The sequence below is a fragment of the Patiria miniata genome, unplaced genomic scaffold, assembly GCF_015706575.1.
Source record: "Patiria miniata isolate m_02_andy unplaced genomic scaffold, ASM1570657v1 HiC_scaffold_5, whole genome shotgun sequence".
NCBI classification, from domain to species: Eukaryota; Metazoa; Echinodermata; class Asteroidea; order Valvatida; family Asterinidae; genus Patiria; species Patiria miniata.
Window position 1 is genome coordinate 7,324,604 of NW_024037072.1, and position 23,498 is coordinate 7,348,101.

A 23,498-nucleotide genomic window follows, 5' to 3' on the forward strand; every position below is an offset into this window, starting at 1 on the left:
TATTCCCATAATTGGGTAGGTGTTTATTTTTTTATTTTCTTGAAAAGTATATTTTGGGGATTTACTTACATATCCTTACTTAAAAAAAAACATTTTCTAAAGCATATCGGAGACTTGAAGTACGGAAGCGTAGAAGGGCCAATAAAATTAAGACAAATTTAGTTCGTATCTCGCCGCGGTGAGATAGGAACTAATTTTTTCTTAATTTCTTTTGGCCCTTCTACGCTTCCGTATTGAAGATTATGAGGACATAATAAAGATCCAAAATGGCTACCATTATACCATAAAGTTGCGCGCATTGCCTTTTTCCTCAGATATCATCACGTAGTCTTACCAAACCTCAGTATTGATGAGCTTCAAATTCACAAAGTTACTTACTGGCAGAGTTACCCTAACCAATATAAATGGGAAATCATGTGAAAAATTATACCACCTTGATAATTAGCCCACAAAAACAAAAATGGGGGTAAAATGAGGTGTCCGTAAATTGGGCTAACAATTAGGCGAAGGGTTGCCTAACACGGGAACTTGATCAAGTTCAAGGATGAATCCCCCAAAATAAGAGTTATTGGTTTTTTTAAATAATGATGTCTACGTCCAAACGTTTTTGGGAATTTCCTTGAACTCGTTTAAGTCATCACGTTAGGTAACCCCTTATCTACTTTTAAGCCCAATTTACGGACACCTGGTTTTTCCCCTTTTTTGTTTTCTGGGCTACATATCACAATGTTATCATTGTTTTCACACGATTTTCCATGAAGTTTTTATCGTTTAACTGTGCCAGTAAGCAACTTGGTGAATTTGAAGCTCATCAATACTAAGGTTTGGCAAGAATACTTGATGATATCTGGAAACAAGGTTAATGCACGCAACTTTAGGGGTGCACGCCTGTAACTAGGCCAAAAATCTGTCCGCCGAGCTCATGAATAAAAGTTATACCCTCAAAATATTCAATATTAGAGAGTTCTGAGAACCATGGAATTGGGGAATTGAAGACATGTGGCACTGAACCTCTGGCCTGGACTTGGAGCTTCCAATGGATGCATTTTGGATGCAATCGGGCCCGAAAGTGGCGCTATTTAGCCATGTTGTGGAGGGATTCTTTTTCAAAATGGCTACTTTTCCAGTTTGGGAAACATCATTCGTTTTAGGGGTGTTCTTCTTTGGGTGAGAATATCTCAAAAAGTCAATGGTCAACCCACCCAAAATTGAAAAGAAAATGAAAGATGACATGTTGATCATCATTTTTCTGTGCAGCTTGAATACCTGTGAGAGTTGAGTATTTTTAAATGAGTTTTGAAGTATGGGCATTTAGCACTAGTGTCTATGGGAATTTTATTGCAGGCGCGCACCCTTGGGGTATAATAGTAGCCATTTTGGATCGTTACTATGTCCTCATATCATAATTATCCAGTCTTAAATGCTTTAGAAAATGTTATTGAAGTAAGGATGTGTGAGTAGCATCACCAAAATACACTTTTCAAAAACAAATAAAAAAATAAAACCATACCCAAATGTAAGGAATAAATATATTACATGGCAGGGATTAACGATTTATTCAAATTAAGCACCCTTTTCAAAAGAATTCTGGTGTCTAGGTAAATATCTTACAATCTATCTACCAAGTTTGGTGCTTTGGACCAGTCGGTCACGATCTTGTCAAAAATTGGCTCTAAGCCACCTGACTACAAGATAAGAGCTGAAAGCTCCAAAATAGAAAAAAATACCCGGCGAAAACGACGGTCCGTCCGCTATCTTGTTCATGGTTGAAATAAATTTAAATTCCGTAACAGTGACAAAAGCATTGCCCTCGGTTAAAGCGCCCCTTGATATATCGGGCATTTGTCGTGTAAACAGGTTGTGCCGGGTTCGTACTTGGACGCGGTACTCAATCCGTCCACAACCACTTACATAACTCGTGATATGTCTGTGTATATGGAGATCAATGGTGATAAACATGTGAGTTGCATAAAGTCACGTTGCAGGCGACATGGTGTCTGTGTATATATGAATGGTGATAACATATGAGTTGCATAAAGTCACGTTGCAGGCGACATGGTACGGAGGCCGCCATTATCCATACGATCTTAAAATATATTTTAGACAAGTAATCTCTAGGTTAGGGATGGAATCCTCTAAATTTATTTCTAATACCGTTTATTTTATTTTTAGGGTAGATTTTAATCCTTGAAGACCTTGAGTACTAGTAAGGGACACTATATTTGTCACTTCCTATCAATACCATCACCCGGACTGAACCCTTCGGTGTATTGACGAGGCCTTCGTGGCGCAAAGTTTTAACCAAACTGAAGACGAAGCCAAGGTTTCGAATAATTTGGCTACGGCTGGAAATAACACACGGATCTATGGGAAGTGGCTGCAGCCGCTTCCATAGTCGCGTGTGTAGTGTTTTACGTCCACCTCGTTACCGGTGACTGATCCCGTAATTTTGGATGTGTATTTGGTACCTTAAGGGCTATCAGCCCTGGGATCAAGGAAGCGGATTCGTCTCCTTACAGTCAGGTACCCCTGATATTATTGATAACTTTCGTACTTGATAATGCTTATGCGAGCCTGGGAACACTCTAGCGCTATTTTGTGTATTTCGCCCATTTCGTTCCCATCCTTTAACGTGTACGCCAAGTCCTATAACGTTGTGAAGAGGAATTGCAACTTTTTCTCAGATATTCCGCCAACAATGGATGCTGATGGCTTGCCTCTAGTTGGTCCAGGGGTTGATCTAACAAAGGTAGGTTTTTTTTTGTCGGGGCCTAACTTATTTATCGGTAAAGACGATATATTACAATACTGCCACTGGGGCACTGGGATCATTAGATTAAATTTTTAAAAACGTTAGAGGGCGCTGTTCATTTGATGACAATTTTCTTTGGCAAATTGTGATAACAATTTTGCGGTAATCCTTACCTTTTTAGGACCCCAATCCAATATAAGGTTAAAATAAAAGACTCGCCAAAAACAGCTGACTAAATAAATGACACTCAAAACTGACAAAAGTGGCATTCTAATATTTCTTGACACATTTGAACAGTTGGCAATGGCACCACCTTGAATATTATTACTAGTAGTATAGCCCCATAAATGTGGCCAATTTATTGGACTACCTCCGTAAATAAAGGCCACACTTCCACCATGTACAAAAACATGTCGAACTTTGTCAAATTTTGATTTTCACATTTAGGCTTAGTTTGTAACTTTTTTTTGCTTTAGATTTTAGAAGCATACTCACCCTCTTTATAGGCTATTCAGAAAGTGCTGCCTTTTTCAGATGTCTAATTTTCGTGAAATTTCATGTTGAAATTTTGATACGCAAATGCGTGCAAACGAAAATTCAAATTGGAAATTTCACGAAAAATAGACATCTGAAAAAGGCAGCACTTTCTGATTAGCCTATAAAGAGGGTGAGTATGCCTCTAAAGCAAAAATAAACTACATACTAAAGCCTTAATGTGAAAATCAAAATTTGACAAAGTTCGACATGTTTTTGTACATGGTGGAAGTGTGGCCTTTATTTACGGAGGTAGTCCAGTAAATTGGCCACCTTTATGGGGCTACTTGAATATCAGCAGGTTTAATTTTGTGGAAAGAGGGCATGTAGCTGCTTTGGTTTATGAGGGGTACTAGTAAAGGAGGACGATGACAAACAGAAAATATATGAATAAAGACAAAGTTTGAGAATGTGTGACTTTTAAAAGCATTTTATTTTTAATTTTAGCCTATCGTCAGACCTCTTTAGCTACGTGCTCCTATTTCTACGCACTCGTGTTTAACTTATATTTTGCAACGCGTGCATCCTAAAAATGACGTACTTTCACTCGGATCGTATCCTTTGATGCACAAACTTTAACCAGCAGCCGAAAAAATGTGGAAGGTGAAGCCTGCTGAAGGTTTTACTGGGATTTCAGGCAAAGAATGAAAAAAAATCTGCTTTTTACAGTTAATTACCGAGTACAAATGCAGGCTGATGCTTCTGGGCCTGCAGAAGTTGAAATAATGACCGTACAGTGACCTTTCTTCATGTTCTTGGTCTCCCGCTGTCATCAGTACTACAGTTCATACGTCATAGTTAATACCTTGCAGTTTCTACAGGGGTGTAAAACTTACGATGCAACCAAAAAGACACGTTTCTTATTATTTTGGATTTTTTTTGGTCAGAACTATTAAAACCTGACACCTTGACTGTTGTGGAATGGCAAGGGGGAAAGGAAATGACCGGTGGAGAGACTGGGCGTGGCGGAAAGCTGTGTATTTATTATCAAGTTCTTGTTGGCTTGGAAAGTACACAGTACATGTAGCTGTGAAAAGCCCTGGTAGCACCTTGGTAGGCCCTTGTTAAGCACTGAGTAGTGCCCATCATAAGCCCGTAAGCACGTTCTGAAGGGTAACAAGGAACAAATTAAACAATTAAATAAGTGCAAGAAACAGGATGTCGAATCGAAAACCTACATACATGCACATAGTATGTATATCACTAATATATACGGTGGTACATCGATGTTCGTTAAATGCGTGTATTTCCGACACTTTATGATTGAAGGATTTGAACCCGAATTAACAACTGAATAATCTCTCATTATAAGAATCAACCATCTAATTATTGGAATTATACTCTAAACAATCATAACCAGTTATTAGAAGGGAAAAAGATGCCCTCACCATCCTTATCCGGCCATGGTTTTTCCCCCAATTCGGCTTGTTGACGGTATACACGCTTTTGGATCTCGCCGCAAGGTGGCGCCCTTTTAAATTAGCGGTGGCGCTTTTCTCAACATTGATAGTTGTCTCTGTTGATTGGGATGATAAAAAAACCAATATAAAAGCGGGATCTACATTAAGTGGGTAAATTTGTATAAACGTGTTTGATGCTTGCCAATTTTAGCCATAAGTGTTCAACCTGTCATGCTTATAGTACATCTTCAAAACCACACCCTGAATATCTCAGCTCATGTGAATGTGTACTCACATTAATTACAGGGTGACCGTAAGGTCATGGCCAAATTCTGCTAATTGCACCTCAAAAATCTGTCAGATTTATCAAAAATCTGCCAAATTGCCCAGAATTACTCGAAATACACTATAAACACTTAAAATCACATGCAGATGTTGCAATGTTGCCTTAATTAAGGTTCAAATTACATTATGAATAAATATATGGTCACATAAAAATGTTGTGAAATTGCATAAATTTCAGGCAAAACGCGGTTACGTCACGACAAAGTCTCGCCTCAGTGAACGTCAGTGCCTAAACCAGGCGACCTGTTCTATTTTGCAAGGGTTTGTCTGAAAAGATTAACGCTTTTTAAAAGAAAAGTACCATTTTTGATGCTATGTTTTTCTGTCATATAACCATTTTTGCAAAATTCTGCCAGAAATCTGCCAACAAAATCCATTCTGCCAAATTTTCTGTCCAACTCGTTTTTTTAACCAAAAATCTGTCAAAGTTAGCCGAAAATCGTCTAAAATGGTCACCCTGATTAATTAGTAGGATCCTAACACCAACTACATGTATGTGTCAAAGCCTATGGTGCTAAAAAGGTTAATATGGTGAATTTATTGCAATTCTTTTTACTTGGACATGTTCTTTATTTTCTTTCTCATAAAGGTTGGAGCAATTCATCCCAAGCGAATGTTGGCCTTTCTGAACCACTTTGTCACCCACACAACCAGATTCCTCAATAAGTTTTCATGCGTCTGTGAGCAGGTAAACCTGTCTTTTAACTTCTAAATCTATCCTAAAACGTCATACAGAACTTGGTTTGCTCAATTTTGAAAAGACAACACAAAACATAACTTTGACAACAAGAATAGCAAGGTACGTTTGCGGTGGCACCAGGTGAAATTAATTTCTTTTGTGAAAATGTGATGTTTCTGAGAAGTTAAAACCGGTTCATCTCAGAACCATCACATACTCACAAAAGAGATTAATTTCACATGGTGCCACCACAAAGTTACATTGCTGTTATCCTCACCATGCAAACTTTCCACTCTTAATGAGAATAGCTAAAAAACATGTATACTAGGTTTAAATGCAGGGCTCAATTTTGTTACTAACCTTGTAGGCAATACTTTAAAACTGTGTACTTAGGGCTGATAAACTGTAAAGTTGCTTGGAGTACCAGCAGTTTAAAAACAACAAACATGATGATATTGGGGTCATTTAAGGAAAATATTTTATTGCAAAGCCTGGTTCAGTAAATTTAAACTCACTGTATCACAAGCAGTTTTTTTCCAATAACATTTTACATAGACTTTCAAATGCTTTTTAATTAAAATCTTTCACTCTTAATTTTTTTTTTATATCAATCTGGAAGTACTAGCACTGATAAATACACTGTAACTGTACTTGATTATGCAATTAACAAAGAAAGCAGTATCTCTCACTCTTAAATTTATTTTTATAGCAATCCGGTCATCCTGGCAACTAATTTTTTTTTTTTGGTCCAGAAAAGTAACTTTTCATTCCTTTGTTTTTTGTGTTTGCCACAGAAACTGTCAGACTTGAATACAAGAATACAAAAGTTAGAGGTGACGATGAACATCCTTGAAGCTAAGGTGAGTGCATGGGCGTCGCTAGACTAAATGAAACGGGGTCGTGAACCAAAGCGCTGATGGACCAAATTATGCTGGAAGGTGGGGGAAGGGACTTGACACACTCTGACTAAAAGCGGAGCGATTGGTCACTATGAGACAAAAGGTGTCGCAATTCGTTGTGGATATATATGCAGACAGACACACAATTCTGCTGCCAGGACAACACGTTTGCCAATAATAAAAAAAAGAACAGTGGTGGGTGAACTCTAATGCATTTTCATGCACTCTTTAATTTACTTGGCCGGTGAGTCAAAGCATCGGCTGGGGTGAATTGGCATGTCCAACTGCCGAGCAGAGCGGTTTAAAGCCGTTTTTCAATGACTTCCAGTAAAAGATTGTTACCAGCCCTTCATTACTTGATTGTGTGATTATGTACATGTGTCCCTTGATTTTGTGATTAATGTATTGCTTTCTTAACCCTAACCGCCCTGAATCCTTCAAAATCCTCTTTGCCAAAGTGGAGGAATTTGGAGGATTGAGGTTACATGGCAAAAGTGCATTACGGATTTCGTAGGATGCATTTTGTCAAGGTCTTGGGCTGGACCTTGTGTTGTTTGTTGTTGCTCAGCCATGCATAAATGTAGGCCTGGATTATGCTTGAAATCCTCCGTACTGCTCCAGGATGTCACTAGCCAAGCCTCAACATATTGACAGTCACTGCCGCAGAATTTTTGCAGGATTCAGGCAGTGGTCACCCCTCCACGGACCACATTCAAGAAATAATGGAGGAATTTGCAAGATTGAGGCTATATGCTATTTTTCCATGAGGCCAATTGGAGGATTTTGCAGGATTGAGGCTACATCCTAGCAAAAAGGCCTAGGGAGTTAGGGTTAATTAATGCTTTCTGTTCTTGTAAATAGACCATTGTTATGTTGCTTCAGAATTTAGCCACCCCCAAACAAAACTTTTTATGCCTGTGGCCTTGCAAGAAGATAGAGGGCGCTGTTCTGGTGGCCTCATTGACATACATGTATCAATTACAGTCAATGTGTGTAGAGAGAATAAAACTGGTCCCTAAAAAGTCTTGTTTTTCATCTCACAGCTCCGTAACTGGTATCAAGATAATTTGCTTAATCTCTATCTCTCTCTTGACAGCTAGCATCCATACCTGGTCTGGAGGGTGTGACTGTTGAGGTGCCCCCAGCCCCTGGACCAACTCCAGAGTCTCAACCTGCTGCAGCAGCCAACTTGCCAGCCTTGCCTCCGTCGGAAGAGCAGGTAAAAACATCAATGAAACCGCCATCCATTATCACCCAAATGATGTAAAAATGTTACTTAAAATGAAAAGTATTTAAAACATTTAAGAAAATAAATCAGTTAAAGTTGGTGATATGAAAATGGCACGTTATGTCTTCATCCATATATTTTGCTGTCTAAAATCAAACAAAAGACAGAATATTTAGGGTATTAGGAGTTCAAATTTGTGGACAACGCATCTTGTGAGTGTGGACAAAATTTAATCATTTAAAACAAGCTCTCCAAAATATAATTACTGAACAAACATGCAGCTGTAGCTGTCAGGTCAGGGAACCAGACTAGCTGGCTTGCACCTGTTCAAGGATGTGAAACCAACTACAAACAACATGGACTAACTAACTTTGGTAAATTGGGTGCAGCATTTGAAAAAAAGTCAGGTTTTTTTTCCAACAATGGTTGGCCGACCATCGTTACAAATTGATACAAAAATGTCACTTTTCTCGAAAATGGCAGCACACCAGGTGCCATCATTTCATAGGATGCTTGAGTCTGTTAGTCACTTACAGTCAAGTAAAATATTTCATAGTAATTTGGTAGATTTTTTTTTTGATGTTTGCAAATGTTGTTTATTATCTGGAAAGTTTCTAAAATTACTCCATGATTTTGTATTGTAACAGGATCTTCCAGCAGTGGAGGCTGCACCAGAGGCTCCGCCCACAATGACCGTGTCCCAGGACCCACGCTATCTGAAGTATTTCAAGATGATCAATATGGTGAGTTGACTTTCAAAATCCAAACGGGTTGCCAAACTTCATCATTAAACCTGTAGTGATTTGGCACTGTGCCAGCATAGGGTTTGACAACCCCTGGATTCTTATCCAGTTTGTCTTTGTCTTCGGCCTCAGATTAAAAAAAAATCCCGCTATGTTCAACCAATTGAAAAGACACCAACCGTGGGTCTTGTGAGACAGAATTTGGTGTCTCTATAGCAGAACTTGATCAATATTTTATTGGAGTCAAGGCATTAAAATCATGAGAACTTGGAAACGAAAAGGGGCATTTGAAGGCAGCAAAAATCATGCTGCTCTTATTTACTAGACTAATGGGAAAGTATTAGAAATTTCATATCATTTTCTTTATAACTTTCTTTTCTATAAAACAAAACTAAACAAGGCAAGCAAAGTAAAGCTGGTCCCAGAGTGCACAAAATTGTATTCAGTTCGGGCGATTCCCAATGCAGTGCGCCACCATGAGTTTGCCATGGAGAGTCCATTTTTTAAGTTGACCGTCGACAAGACATGGCCCATTTGAATGCGTGTCTGTCGACGACTTGAGCTAATATGTTATAGATTTGGGCATAGCGTTCTACCGCCTTACAAAAAAACACCTTGTTGATAAAAAGAAAAGAAAAGGGCAAACAGATCCTCAAATCACACATTTACGAACCTACTGATGGGAAAAACTAACAATTTCAAATGTCCCACGTTGCGAATTTGTCGACCATCTCCCACAATGCACTTGGAAAAATTAGCTCTTCATGGCAAACTCTTGGTGGCGCACTGCATTGTAAATCATCTAAATTGATTCAGAATGGCTGTTTACTGGGAGTCTTTTCATGCATCTGGTCTACACAATGGGCCAGATTTAACCCATCCATTGGTATTACAGGGGTGAACCTATAAGATAGCACTGCCCAGCACTCTTCACCAGTCATTCATTTAATCAGCCAGTCAGTCAAATAGCTACAAAGAGGACACAAGGCAGTCGTTCTGGGACCAGCTAAATATTTTACAGGAAACAAGAAATCTTTGTTTCTGTTTTCGTATAAGAAGCTAAATGTCCAATTTATTTTGGGTTTAATTCAGGGTGTACCTGTAGGTGCACTGAGACAGAAACTCCTACTGGACGGACTTAACCCCGACTTGCTTGAGTAAGTTAAACTATTTTGTTTTTCTTTTAATGGTTGCTTTCAAAACAAAACAAATGCACATAGTGTAGAATATTGCATTCAGTGGTATTCTTGTCCCCTATCTGTGTCGTGTGTGATATAAATGTCATCAACTAGTCCATCTAGAAAATCACATCTAGAAAATTTACAAGTCCAGTCACTACTAACAGGGGACAATCAATAACAAAAGATTGCTTTTGTCGCAGCTTAGTCTGATAGTTAACCCTAACCCCCAAGGCCCTTTTGGCTACGAACCATCCTCAATCCTGCCAAATCCTCCTCCCAACTACTACCATGTAAAAATTGGAATCAGCCTCAGTCCTCCAAAATCGTCCGTTATTGCTTGAGTTTGTTCAGTGGAGGGGTGCCCATTGCCTCAGTCCTTCAAAATCCTCCAACAGTCTCTGTTAATGGGTTGAGGCAGTGCCGATGACATTCAGAAGCAGTGCGGATGATGTCGAGCATAATGCAGGACTAAATTATGTATGGCTGAACATAAACTTGACGCAATGCATCCTCTAAAAATCAACCGGCACTGTTTTTGCCGTTCAGCTTCAATCCTCCAAAAACACCCGGAGGATTTTTGAGGATTGGGGAGGGTAAGGGTTAACCACTTTCCTTGAGTCGGGATGACTTGGGATGGACTCTGAGAAGACTAGCGAACAGTCAACAATCGTTTGCTTTTGTACAAGTCAATCATTTCAAATTTCTTAGAAATCTGAAGGATTTTTTAATCACTGGGAACATAAACAAGGCTGTAATCTGAGTAATGTTAATGTGGCTCGTCTAATATGAAAACAAATTCTCACAAGAAAGCTTCGATCTGAGCAATTGAATTTGAATTGGGTTCATTCTTTAGGAGATCCAGAATAATTTTTAATAGGGGCCATGAAGACAGTAAAGCTTACTTGGGTTAGGGGAGGGGGAGATTGGCTGGACCTTATGTGGTGCTAGGGGTGCTGTTTTCCCCCTATTTTCCCCTTTCTTTCTGTTAATATTTCCCAAATCTGTGGAGAGAAACGGGATAAGTAAACTACAGCATCGATTTCAGTCGTCTTGAATTTTACTCTGCTTTAATTCTCTATTGTTTATGCCATTATTCATTAGGGGGCATTAACCTTGTTGGTCCTGTTTTGTTTCCCCCCACCCACCCCCTCTTCTACCAGTGCGCTAATTATCTGTCATGTTCTGCCTCGTTTCAGTACTCCCAATGCTCCTGCACCCCCTGCTGTACAAGACGATTCCGACTCCGACTTCAGCGAGAGCAGCGAAGAACCAGAAGAGTTCAGTGACTAGACTGAAAATCCCCTCAGACGGTTAAATCACTCTCCATCCAAAGTAACCAAAACAAAAAAAATATGGGTTTTAATTCATGTCAAAGATTGTAATGCATTTTTAGTCAGTATCACATAAACTGGTCAACAGGTTTAACTGCCAATATATTTCAGTGGCTTTATCCTCTTTTTGTTATTGGTTTAGAAATGTGTTCCCTGTGCTCTACCACAAATTAATCTTTTTTTTCTATTAATAAATTTCAACAAAAAAACCTTCCTTTTTCCTTTTTTGGATATCAGCTGTGCTCTTTTCTCATGAGTGCCCTTTTTTTACGTCCCACATTTTATATTATCTATAAGCTTTTTTTTCGGGATGAAACTCGAAAATAGCATGGGGAACATAACTTTAAAAAACAAGCTTTTGGCTGAAATGTATGTTAAAAGTTCTCTCAAATGCAATCATATTATTTTCCCTTTTGTTACAGCTGTTTTATATTGACTGCCACATGTATGACTAACAAAATGTGACACTTGCCAACTATTTAATTTCTCCAGTTACTTTTTAAAATGAAATTTGTTGGCATTGGGAGTAAGAGATCCTTAATTTTGGACACCCACTCTACAAATGGTGATGATAACTAGTAGGTCAATTGTCAGTTTTTCAGAAGTTTGAATATCAACTTTTGTATGCTTTTTAACTTCTTTTCCTTCAAATTGTTCAAAAATAATGTTCTTTTTATCGGCGATTGCTTAAAGATAAGTAATAGGTAAAGCAGCATGATACACAAAAGGAGCCGAAAATGTAAAAAAAAATTAAAATAATAATTTTAAGAGAAACCAATTGTCATGAATTTGGAAATGCTGTAAACATATCTGTCATGAATTTGGAAATGCTGTAAACATATCTATCTGTTAACTGGTCTGCATGTGTATTGATGAGAAGCAAAAGCTGAGCCGTTACATTGGTAGCTTTTTGTTTGAGGTAAATTATATTATTTGTATTAATGGTAATAAAATTACAAAGGGAACTGAATACCTTGCTTCGCAAACATTAAGGTTGCCAGCTTTAATGCAATACATCATAATGTTCAATGTATATTGCTTATATGCTAATTTCGAATTAAACTCTCCAAGCAAACTCAATTGAAATGACCTCAAGAAAAGTTGCACTTGATTTCACATTATCATTCATCAAATCAAACAAAAATTTCCCCCAAAAATGTGATTCAAGTGAATTTACCATTTCCCACTACTATAAAGGTCCTATTATTTTGTTTTCTTCATTTGAGTTTAAAGCAAGTATAAAATACCTTAAATTTTATAATGACCTTTATATATACATGTATGTACATAGTAAAACAGATTGTTATATAGTATTATTGTAATCAAGAATAAAGAGTCATCATAATATGTATATCAAAAATTTGTGCTTTAACTATTTATTCTTATAAATGTAGTTTAGATTATTCGAGGGTGAATGGGAGCTTAGGTATTGAGAGAAATTTGCTTTCCTGTAATTTTTAGTAATGGATGGATTTTGGGGTTCATATTTTCGATAGCAAATATTGTTGTACTGACCTGTTTAATATTTTTTTGTTAAAAGATGCTGGGGTAAAAACAAAAAAAAGGTGGTTGTAGTCTGGTTCCCTGGCCATATTTCAGATGAAACGGAACAATTTATAGACATCAGCCTATTGTCAGGTCAGGGAACCAGACTAGCTGGCTTGCACCCATTCACGGATGTGTAACAAATTGCAAAACAAAAAGAAGACTTTTCTAACTATGGTAATTGGGGCATTATTTGTATAAAAACGTCCATTGTTTCTAATGATGGTTGGCCGACCATCTTTGGAAGTTAACTGATACAAAAATTCCACTTTTATTAAAAATGACAGCACACCAGGTGCCATGATTTCACAGGCCTGCATGAGACTATTATTCACTCATAGTCGAGCAACGTGTTTCACAATAATTTTTTTTTTATTGCATACCGTACTTGTATTATCTTTAAAACATGGATATTTGCAATTTGACAAAAATTGTAAAGTGTGTTCAAGATATTATTTCAAGACAGAGATTTTTTTTTTTTAATTTACATACAAAATAATTACATTGCCTTGGTTGGGATGGTTAACCCACCCCGTCCCCTGTCCCCTACCCCCACCCCCAGCCGCGGTATATTAAAGTGGTTGCTTGTCGGTTGTGCCGGTGACTGTGCCAGAGATCAAATCTACCCAGACCCTCTGCCACCCATAAGCCCGACTCCTTCCCTAAAAACCATTTTCTTTGAGCTTTAGGCCAGCGAAAAGATTACCGAGGGTGCAAACTCGCCCCCCCCCCCCCGCCCTTAACACCCCCACGTCGCTCAAAACTCACAGAAAAAGAACGCAGTACGGGTTTTAAATAGGGCGCCCTCTTTGTTTGGATTATCTTTTTTTATCTAACATCCGGGATATTTTATCACCACGCGCCATTTTAGCTTGTGCTAGCTAGCTGCAGTGTGTGTGTGCGGAGTCTGCGTTCTTTTTTCTCAAATTTTATCGAAAAGTCTCTGATTCTCTGGAATGGCTTCGGAGCCTAGGTCGGAGCTCTTTACGGTGGGTATAACAACAGTATTTTGACCATTTGGTTCGATTCCCGTCAAGGATTTTTAGTCACTCGTTTTTGTGTGTGTATTGTCCGGAATTTGGGCCCGTCCCGTTAAACGCATTAAAAAATGTGTGGGACTGGGAGCGCTGTTCATTTGGTGACCCTTTTTCTGAATGGAATAGGAAATTGTGATTAACATTTTGCGGTCCTACTAAAATGCGTCAACAAGCGTCAACAAGCATCAACAAATTTTGTATAAGTTCTGGAACATCAAAAACAAAAGACATTTTTTTATGGTAGAAATGTGACAAAAGACCCATTCAGCATATAGGCCTAAAATAAAGTTAAAATTATTTAAAACTTGGGGGTTTTTTTACAAAAAATGTACAACGAGTTTGTTGACTTTGGGGTGGCCGCCATTTTGTTTGCGTGAAGCTAGCCGTACTACCCATGCGTGAAGTGTACAGAGCCATAAAACGCATGTGCAAAGTGTACAGTGCCGTCCAAACAAGATGGCGGCCAACACTAATCGCCAAACTCGTACTTTTCGCATTCAAAGAACAAGTTTTTAAATCATTTTAACTTTATTTTATATACTGAATGTGTCCTTTGGCACTATTTCTAGTTTTCTACCATAAAAAAGTCTTTTGAATTTGATGTTCCAAAACTTATACAAAATTTGTTGACGACCGTTGTCGCTTGTAAGTTGTTGACACTTGTTGATGCTTGTTGACGCACATTTTGATATTTGGCACAACATACTGTCGATAAACAACTCCACGTCCAGATCGTATACCCAGCATGATATGGGGCCGCACACAGAGTTTGTTTATCGACAGCAGGTCAAGGTCATGTCCCCTGCTTCATTGATGCCCCATTAGGCCGAGTAAAAAAAAAAAAGGTAATCCTTACTTTTAGGACCCTGTTCGTGTTCCTACATAAGAAAGGAAAGACTCACCAAAACAGTTGACTAAATGACACTGAAAATTGACATTCTGATACTTCTTGGCACATCTGAACAATTGGCAATGACACCTTCTTGAATATCAGCAGGTTTAATTTTGTGGAAAGAGGGCAGGGCTTTGATTTATGAGGGAAATTCAGGGGTAAAAGACGACGATGACAACCAGAAAACAGACTCAAAAACCAAGATGGCAAACGTGAAAGCTCGATGCAATTAAAGCTCGATGCTGATTGGCTGATAAAAAATAAACATCTTATTTATTCTAGTCTGGTTCCCAGACCAAAAGATTCAGGAATAGTCAGAATATTTTGGTCTGAGAACCAGACGAACTTATTTATTTTTAGTCTGGTTCCCAGACCAAAAGATTCAGGAGTAGTCAGAATCTTTTGGTCTGGGAACCAGACTAATTAATTTTTTTGGCAGCCAATCAGCATCGGGCTTTCATTATGTAGGGCTTTCACGCGTGTGAGAACTACAACATGCACGTGTGACTGCGAAAAAAGGTATGAAAGTCACATTTTCTTCGAAAGTGCTTTCAAAACTACAACTAACAGGAGTTTATATGAAGAAAAAAGACTGCTTTAGCCTGCAAAAGTCACTTTGGTACTGGACAGTCATCTGCAAAAGTCAGTTTTGAACAGAACTTGTAAAAAATAGAGGTGTCCTAAAAGTAAGGATTACCAAAAAAAATAGTTTCTCGTCCGGGGTTTTTGAAAAAAGGGAGGAAGCGAGGCTTTTTATTTTTTATTTTTTTCAAGATGACCGCCTTTTCAAAATTTCCTGCAACCGTTGGTGTTCCACTGTTCAAAGACACTTTTAAAGATGAAAGACAAGTTGGACAAGAGAACTGAACATATTTACAGTGTCATTTAGAGTTGTATTGGTATTGGTATTTATTTTCCGATGAATTTGTAGACTTTTTCGGTGTTTTTCTACTACATTTTTCAAAAATAAAAAATAATAAAAAAATCCAGGCGGCCTCCAAAAAGGAAGGGGCGGGGACGAGAAACTTGGTTTTTTTTTTACTTTGCCTTACTTCGTCTTTGACATGTGGAGAAGTCAGTAGGTGCTTTTAAAGGTTTTTTGTCGAGTATTTTGCGTGATTTTTGGCAACTTTTGTGGTGAACTTTAGAAATTGCAACATTGAGAATTTTTCCTTAGTGGGACGCTCAAAAAAGGAGTTCTAGCGCCCCAGTTAGTGGGACTACATGTAGTCGTCTGCCATATGTTCATTGAAATAAGCATGAATAAAGACATAGGGCCTTTTCTGGAAAATGTGAGTTTTGAGCATTTCAATCGTAGGCCTACTATTTATTTCTGCACTTTTTATGCAAAATAATCAAACATACGCATTTGAGCGTCTAAAAAAATCCCTGTTTAAATTCATTTTTCCTTTAACCCTGCCATGCCCAGTGCAGTTGGCAGAGAATTATCAGACCTTTCAAAACATTTTAAATTTGCCTGACTAAAGGGTTTTGAAAGGTGAAATAGTGCTGGAACTTTGAAACTTTTCGAAAGGTTTCGGAAGGTGAAGCAACTCTGTGGGTAAATTCAGTAAGTTGCCTTTCAATACCTTTCGAAAGGAATTGAAAGGTGTGGTAGTGCAGTAACAATTAATTCTGGAGGATTTTAAAAGGTCCTGCATTTTTTGTCCTCCAATTTGCCAGAACTCAGATTTTGAGGTGTTTTGAATGGTCAAACCACAGGAGAGTTAATTTGCAGATTCCGACAAAATCCAAACTTGTAAAGTTGTATTAAAATTAGCTGAAGTTACGTTAGCCCTAGCTTGAGTAACTCCAGGTCCAATGCTCATCAGGAATTTGACATATAGAACTATGTTGTAGAAACTAGATTATAACTTGAGTCCCTAAAAAATGGGACTCTTTGTAGGCCTTTCAAAATGGTCCATTTTCCCTATATTATTCCAACTTAGATTCCCAATTGACATACCTCATCTCGATTGAAAGATAAATATTCAAAATCGCAAAGAAAAAATGGTCATTAGAATTAATAGAAGACTGTTTTGGGTTGCAGAAGTCATTTTGGAATGATGAATATAGTTGAGGACCAATAAGAAAGAGGGGCCCATAACTCAACAATTTGCCATTGTTTGAGCATTCACTGCTCTCACACATATTCATTGTGGCCACTATCGAGATCAAGGTCTGGGGCCATACTTCCACATTAGATGGAACATGTATAGACTGCAATAGTATTTAGAAATTCATCTTGCTACGCGTGTGAGTGTTGACATTGCTCAGATGCTGGATGTCTGGTTTTCAGAGTGAAGTGCTTTGAAACATTTCTTGCTGAAAGATGTTTTTCTGCATCTGAAAATCATTCATGTTCTCAGTTTTGCCAAATTTCAACAATGTCAGCGTGCAAGAGAACCGGCCAAAAGCTGCAAGTAGGCCTACATGTAGGTCAGGATCATTACTTGCACAAATCGGGCAAATTTGAGGAAATGTTTCCAAAGTAGGAGAATGATATTCACATCAAGTGGAGAAAAATTACAAAATCATAACATAGTCAGTATTTTTTAATATTTGATGTGTTTATCATCTTCAGGGCTGGGGATATATCCCTGAAAAGGTGAAGAAAGCACAGAAGAAAATTGAGATGTACAAGCATGACACGGAGGCATGGGGGATTCTACTCAGAGAAGCACAGGTGAGTCAAGATTATTTAAAGTAAAGTAAAAAAAAAAAGATTTAAAAAGGGGTGGAATTGTCAGTATTTATATTTATTTAGAGTATTTTAAGGCCCCCAAAAAAGTCTCCAATTTCTGGTATGCGCGCGCGTCGCCGTAGCCATGAGTGTTGGCAAAATGAAAACTTTTTTTTTTTTTTTCAATGTAAGAGGATGTCTCAAAACCGCCAAACTAACTGGTTTGACTAGAATCCTGCTACTGCACAATTTTAACGTGTTTTTGGATGGGGTTACGATCGAGTTTAAGCTTGATGTGGCCTCTCTGTGCTCCCATACATTTTGCACTAAATTTAGTTGGGCACCATTTGCAGTCATCACCCGACATTTGAAGAAAAACAAATTTAAAAAAAGAAGAAAAAGCTGCATCACTGCACCACTTTTGGGGCAAGCCCATACCAGAAACCGGAGACTTTTTGGGGGCGTAATCTGAGGATAGCTAAAAGCAATGGAAGTTTTGTTGACACTTTACAAGTAGAGCTCCATGACAAGCAGCAGGCCAATATAGTGGCTCAAAATAGCATCACTGGATAAATTGAGCAAAAATGCAGAAAGAAAAATGCAGTTTTTTCCCCAGTGAATGAGTCAAGGTCTGAAATGTGACATATTGAGTCCCTTATTCATACCCAGAGTGAGAGCAAATGCAAATATGATGTCGCATTATTTACAATACAGACTTGCAACAAATGTACAGATAGCAGCTCAGGGGAGAGTTTTGTCATATTCACTTTTTACTCGCATTTCTGTGTACATGTAGTATGAACCGGTCTTATTTGAGTTCATAGAATGGGGGCGGGAGAGGATAACGGCTTGGTCAGTGACATCCTGGAGCAGTACAGAGGATTTCAAGCATAATCCAGCCCCTTAAATTATGCATGGCTGAGCAAAAACAACACAAGGTCCGGATTCAGGGCGGTTAGGGTTAATACCTGCCAATCACATATTTATTCCCATTCATAAATACTTTTCAGTCAAAAGTAGTAAAAGAATTCACAGATTTCCAACGATTTGGTTCCACAATGTAACTTCATGTTTTGTGAAACATCCCTCAGGCCATGTCTATGGTACATGTATCTGCCTCGCGCGCATAGTGCTAGAAATCTCCTTTTTTAATACAGTCGACTCTCGTTATAACAAGGTTGATGGGACTAGCCAAATTACCTCTTTATAACAGGAATGTTGTTATAAAAGGACAGTGAAACAAAGAAACACAAAGAGAACCTGAGATTTGGGACCTCAGAATTTGCTCTTTATAAGCAGAACCTCTTTATAAAAGTGCTCTTTATAATGAGAGTCGAAAATATAGAATTTGGCGCGTACTGCGCGATGTGGCGCAGAATGCAGCGGTGTTTTACCAGCAGGTTAAAACCACCCACGTGACAGGTTCTTGATTGATAAGAATGGGTAAATTGTCTCAGGTATTTATGAACCGGTCTTTAAGACTGCTGTCCAACTATCCAGTATCCTGCTATCCAGTGATTCAAAGTATGATTTAAACTCATTGTTTTTCCTTTGGAAATCCATTTCACAGAGCCAGCCAGTGGATAAAGCACGGCCTCTCTACGAACTCCTCATCTCCTCCTTCACCAATTCCGGACGCTACTGGAAGATGTACATTGAACAAGAGGTCATATCACAGTTTGTTATCTCTTTTATTTCTTCTTTTTCAATTCTTTCACATCACAGAACGTGACAGATTGTTTTTTATCAAATTTTCGTCAGATGTGCCGTTTTGGTTTTTTTTTTAATTGATGCATTTAGTTAACATATCTTTTGGTTTGAAATTAACAATGTTTGCTGTTACAGAGAATCTATCGATGCCAACCCCGAAAGTAAGTAGAGTTTATGAAACAAAAGTGTTCGGTCAGTAACTGATGGAGTAATTATTTCTATTTGGTTCATTTTTTACCAGAGTTAGGCGTGATAAAAGAGTAACATGTAGATCTGACAATTGCCAAAGACAGTCATTTTAAATTAAGTATTTGAAAGTGTAAGGATCTTTTTCACTTTTTTCCACATATTTTATTAGCATCTGGAGATAAGCATTTTCCTTGTTGATGATCGTGAAATCAAATGTGAAATTTGCACTGTGAAGTAGTGGTAAACTTCTTGCACGTACCTATCTTTATGACCAGGAGTATAATCAAACTTCATCAATTATTCTGGTATTGAAATGTCACAAACAGCAATTATGTCATGAAAATTTAATGTTGTGAACTATTCACATACAACGTACAATTGGGTTTGGACAAATAATTCATTTGATGAAACTAAACTTTTCTTTGCAGCTTTGTAGAATCAAAAGTTCAGTGACATTTGTCAGTCAGGATTGTGATCTCAAATAGTACATTGAAGAAGACAGCAATTATATTTTTTTGTCTCATGAATTAATTTTTTGACTGACTCTGGTGTCCATTTCTTGCCTTGACTCTGTGTCAGTTCCTGACTCTTGGTGTGGAGTTATTTGCCTCGTGCCTCCAGTTTCTTGTGTCTTGTCTCATTCTTGCATGACCACCAATCAAAAATAGGGTTTTTTTTACATTATGTTTTGTAGAGAAATTCAGTAGATTACTACATATTTATCAGAGTGGCCCAATCATTGAAAGATGACAATTTAGGAATTTAGAAAAACCAAGGATATTTAAAGTTGACACATTCAGCAATACTAACATAAGTCTCAAGCACTTTTCTTAATGCAATAATTATGACCTCTGACCTTTTTTTTAATTTCGTTTTTTTTTCAATAAATTGTTTTTTATTGTGAAACATCAAAATAAAAAAAGTGACCATGCGGTATATTTTTAATTTGCGCAGCCTGTTTTCACACCCAAGGCCATATCAATACATTATGCACACATGTTAGGTCTATTAATACAACTGTGGTTGAGTCAAATATACATACAAAAACCCCGATATTTTATACATATACGTGTACTATGAACTTTTTTTCAACTTTTGTCATGTGCTGAAAGATGAAAGGCCATGCTGGGAAAATTCTTTTCACGTGTGTATGGGATCAACATTTTTTGTGGCAATCAATCAGCAAAATAAGTAAAAATTCCCTGATGATTTATGTTCCCTAATTAAGCGCCCTCCCCCTACATTTATCACAATCCTGTCATGAGGGCAGCAAATATTTTTTTTCTGATTTGGCCTCGAGTTGGCAGACAAAATTCATTCATATACACAGAAATGCTTGCATTCGACGCTTCAGCTACAGCGTTTTCCTAAGGGAATAAATGTGTGCTCGAGAGGTTTTTGTCACTCGTTTAATACCGCTTAGAGTCTGGGTGCTGATAATTACCCGAGCCGGAGGCGAGGGTAATTATCAGCACCCAGACTCTAAGCGGTATTAAACAGAGTGATAAATACCGACCGAGCACATATTTATTCCCATTCATAAATACCTTATCCGTAAAAAAAATCAAATAATTCGTTCAAAAAATCCCGATTTTGTTCAACAAGTTCACTTCATGCTTTTTGAAACATCCCTCTAGCAAAATAATGGAGTGTTCAGCTGGCGAGTAAGATGTAAACAACCCTTTTATGGAGATTGACGCGCGCGTAGCATGTTCTGCGCGATGTCACGCAGAACGCACCTGGGGCGTTGCGTTTTGAATTTAGAACTATAAAATTCTGACTCGCATGTAGTGTTGCGCATGCCTACGTGAGGATTGTGAACGTTCAACCAATGAAACGGTAAGAGGCACTGGATTTTTAGGAGTCCACATTTTATTGTGACACTGGAAAAGTGTTTAAGACCAGCTAGCCATGTCTTTATCATCCGTTTAAGACCAGCCACGTGACGGGCTCTCGACCAATAGGAATAGCTAAACTGTCTGAGGTATTTATGAATGATGGATAAATGTATATTTTATAATTTAATATAGGTTAATACAAAAAAATTCCCAGAGTGGTCGTTCCTCTCAAAGCATTTGTGAAAAACTAATATTTTTTGTCTGTTGACTGTTGCTTAGAGTGAATGGATGTGTAGAGTATAAACAGTCCTGGCTTGTAGATGCATGTATGTGTCAACAGTAGGTTGGGTCTAAGTTGTATTATTCCCAAAAAACTAATGAGAAAGTGCAGTTTAATGAACCTACCATATCCTTGAAAAGTCCCAAAGACTCAAGTTTTTGTTTCATTTTCTATAAAGCATACACTACATGCATCTACTAAATTATACTGAGTTGGAGCACATTAAAGTGAGCTTAACCAATGATTTTAAAACAAAGAGTGGGACTAGTTTTGAAGGTTGAAAATGAATCAAACTGCTGCAAACTGCTAACTGACTGGGTTGACCTGAAATATACAAATCACAAATTATCAGATGCCTGATATTTCAGCATTTATAGCGTGGCCACCTTCAGAGGCAAATAGTTTTGAAGGTTTTGAAAATCTTCATGCCATAAAAAATTGAACCAAAAGATGAATTCTTGGCATTGTTTGTGAAATTCAAAAAGACAGGATGTCATAGTTCCAAAATGTTATGTTCAGTGAAACTAGTAGAGGTCCAGTCCCACCATGTTGGCATCATCCATGAGACACTTGTTGAAGGTGTCAAGGTGAAGAGTTTTCAATAAAAAAAAAATAACTCCCTACTCCCGCTAGTGTTTGAAACTCAACAAAAAATAGAGTCGTCACAAATTCAACACGGAAAATCATTGGTTCTCTGAATTATGATGAATGTTAAGCTCATGCAGTATGAATTGCTCACCTGTGGTTTTCTGGCAAATGAGAAGAAACTGAATGAAGTAGAAATCAAGGAACGACAAATCAAATGAAAAAAAAATTGGTCTTAATGAGGCATCTCATGAGTTTCAAAAAAAAAAAATTCAACACTTCAAAGCTTTAGTTGTGGGCTTAAAAGCCTAGCACTAGTTTGCTGTTCAGACATTGGTTATAATTACAGTGAGATAACATCATTAACTAACCAGAGAGCGAGACAGAGAGAGAGTACGAAAGTGCAAGTGTGTTCTGTGTGGTTGCAATGGATTAGAAAGTACATGTAGGTACCAAAGATAAGATGTCCTGAAAAGCAAACACACAAAATGCAAAAAAAAAAATCTTTCCCACAATTGTTCACCTATGGCTGATTGTTCACAATTGTTACATGTGGTTGATTTACAAATAGGTATTTTTAGTCAAAGTCCAATAAATGGACAATGCCATGGTTGGTTGGTTTTCTCTTGTATGCTTGACAACAACTGATGACTGGTCTTTCATAATAGATACCAAGTAGAATTTTCGAAAAGCACACTTGACAAAATCGACATTTTAAAGTTGGTGATTTGAGTCCCCAGCGCAGTTGGCAAATGGAGGCGAGTTCATATTTAAGCATTTCTGTCCCTAGTGGATTGATAGTATGATCCAAATTTTTTGGTAGATAACAACCAAGACACATAGCATTCTTACCATGCATAATAAGAACATTTATGCATTCAGGTTTGCTTGAATTTGTAAAAAAAGGAGAGTGGAGCATTTTTTGGGGGACACACTGTACATACATACTCGCCAATAAATTGATAAATCAAGAAGCAAACAAAAACTAAACAGTAACCAAACATGTTCCTGAACAAGATTCTGTTATCACTTGTTGGATAAAAACATTAGTTTTATTATTAGTTCTCAAAGCGTTGGCACATTATTTTTTTGGGGGGGGGGTAATAGAGTCCAAGAGAAAAGTGTTTTAAGGATTTTTTTTTTTTTTTTCAGATGTGTTCTTGCTTGGAACACATTCTTTTATATTGTTACTATTAACAATATGAAGCACATTAGCACATGAACAAAATAAAGAACAAAGTTGTGTTCATGATCATGCTTCATCTGCTTTTGTTGGTTATTTTGCAAAAGGCACTTGTTAACAGGCGTTTGTGCTTTAATTGCTGAGATAATTCACGTAGATTTACTAGTGTGACATTTGCATTTGAAAAGGGAAGTTATTTGAACATGACTAAGATAGGGAACTTTGGAGAAATATGTATTGAAATTGTTTGATATTGTATTCATTATCTGTTGCTCAGAAAAGTAAGGACACATTTCATATGTTGAAGATATTTGGCACAAGTTTGCAAAACTAAAAGCAACTGAAACAGACTCTTCTGCATAAAGATTAATATTCTTCAGTAACTTATGATGATTATTTACTAACTCCAAGTAAATCATGTTTACTTTTTCCTCCCACAGATTGTGTTGATTGCCTTAATGTAC

General features: G+C 37.6%; 2 protein-coding genes across 2 annotated transcripts in view; both read left to right on the forward strand.

Annotated features, from left to right (window-relative positions):
• The first annotated feature begins 2,259 nt into the window (after window positions 1-2,259).
• On the forward strand, window positions 2,260-12,452 carry LOC119741811 (WASH complex subunit 3-like). The gene is made up of 7 exons (XM_038217710.1): window positions 2,260-2,749; window positions 5,621-5,719; window positions 6,505-6,570; window positions 7,706-7,828; window positions 8,485-8,580; window positions 9,673-9,737; window positions 10,958-12,452. The coding sequence occupies exons 1-7, from the start codon at window positions 2,561-2,563 to the stop codon at window positions 11,049-11,051; spliced, it is 732 nt and encodes a 243-aa protein (XP_038073638.1). The 5' UTR covers window positions 2,260-2,560; the 3' UTR covers window positions 11,052-12,452.
• Window positions 12,453-13,516: 1,064 nt separating this feature from the next.
• LOC119740798 (cleavage stimulation factor subunit 3-like) overlaps window positions 13,517-23,498 on the forward strand; it is a 30,642-nt gene continuing 20,660 nt past the window's right edge. The window contains exons 1-3 of the mRNA XM_038216225.1: window positions 13,517-13,626; window positions 17,151-17,252; window positions 18,820-18,915. Of these exons, the coding sequence (XP_038072153.1) occupies window positions 13,594-13,626; window positions 17,151-17,252; window positions 18,820-18,915 (231 nt within the window). The 5' untranslated portion in view covers window positions 13,517-13,593. The remainder of the gene's footprint in view (window positions 13,627-17,150; window positions 17,253-18,819; window positions 18,916-23,498) is intronic.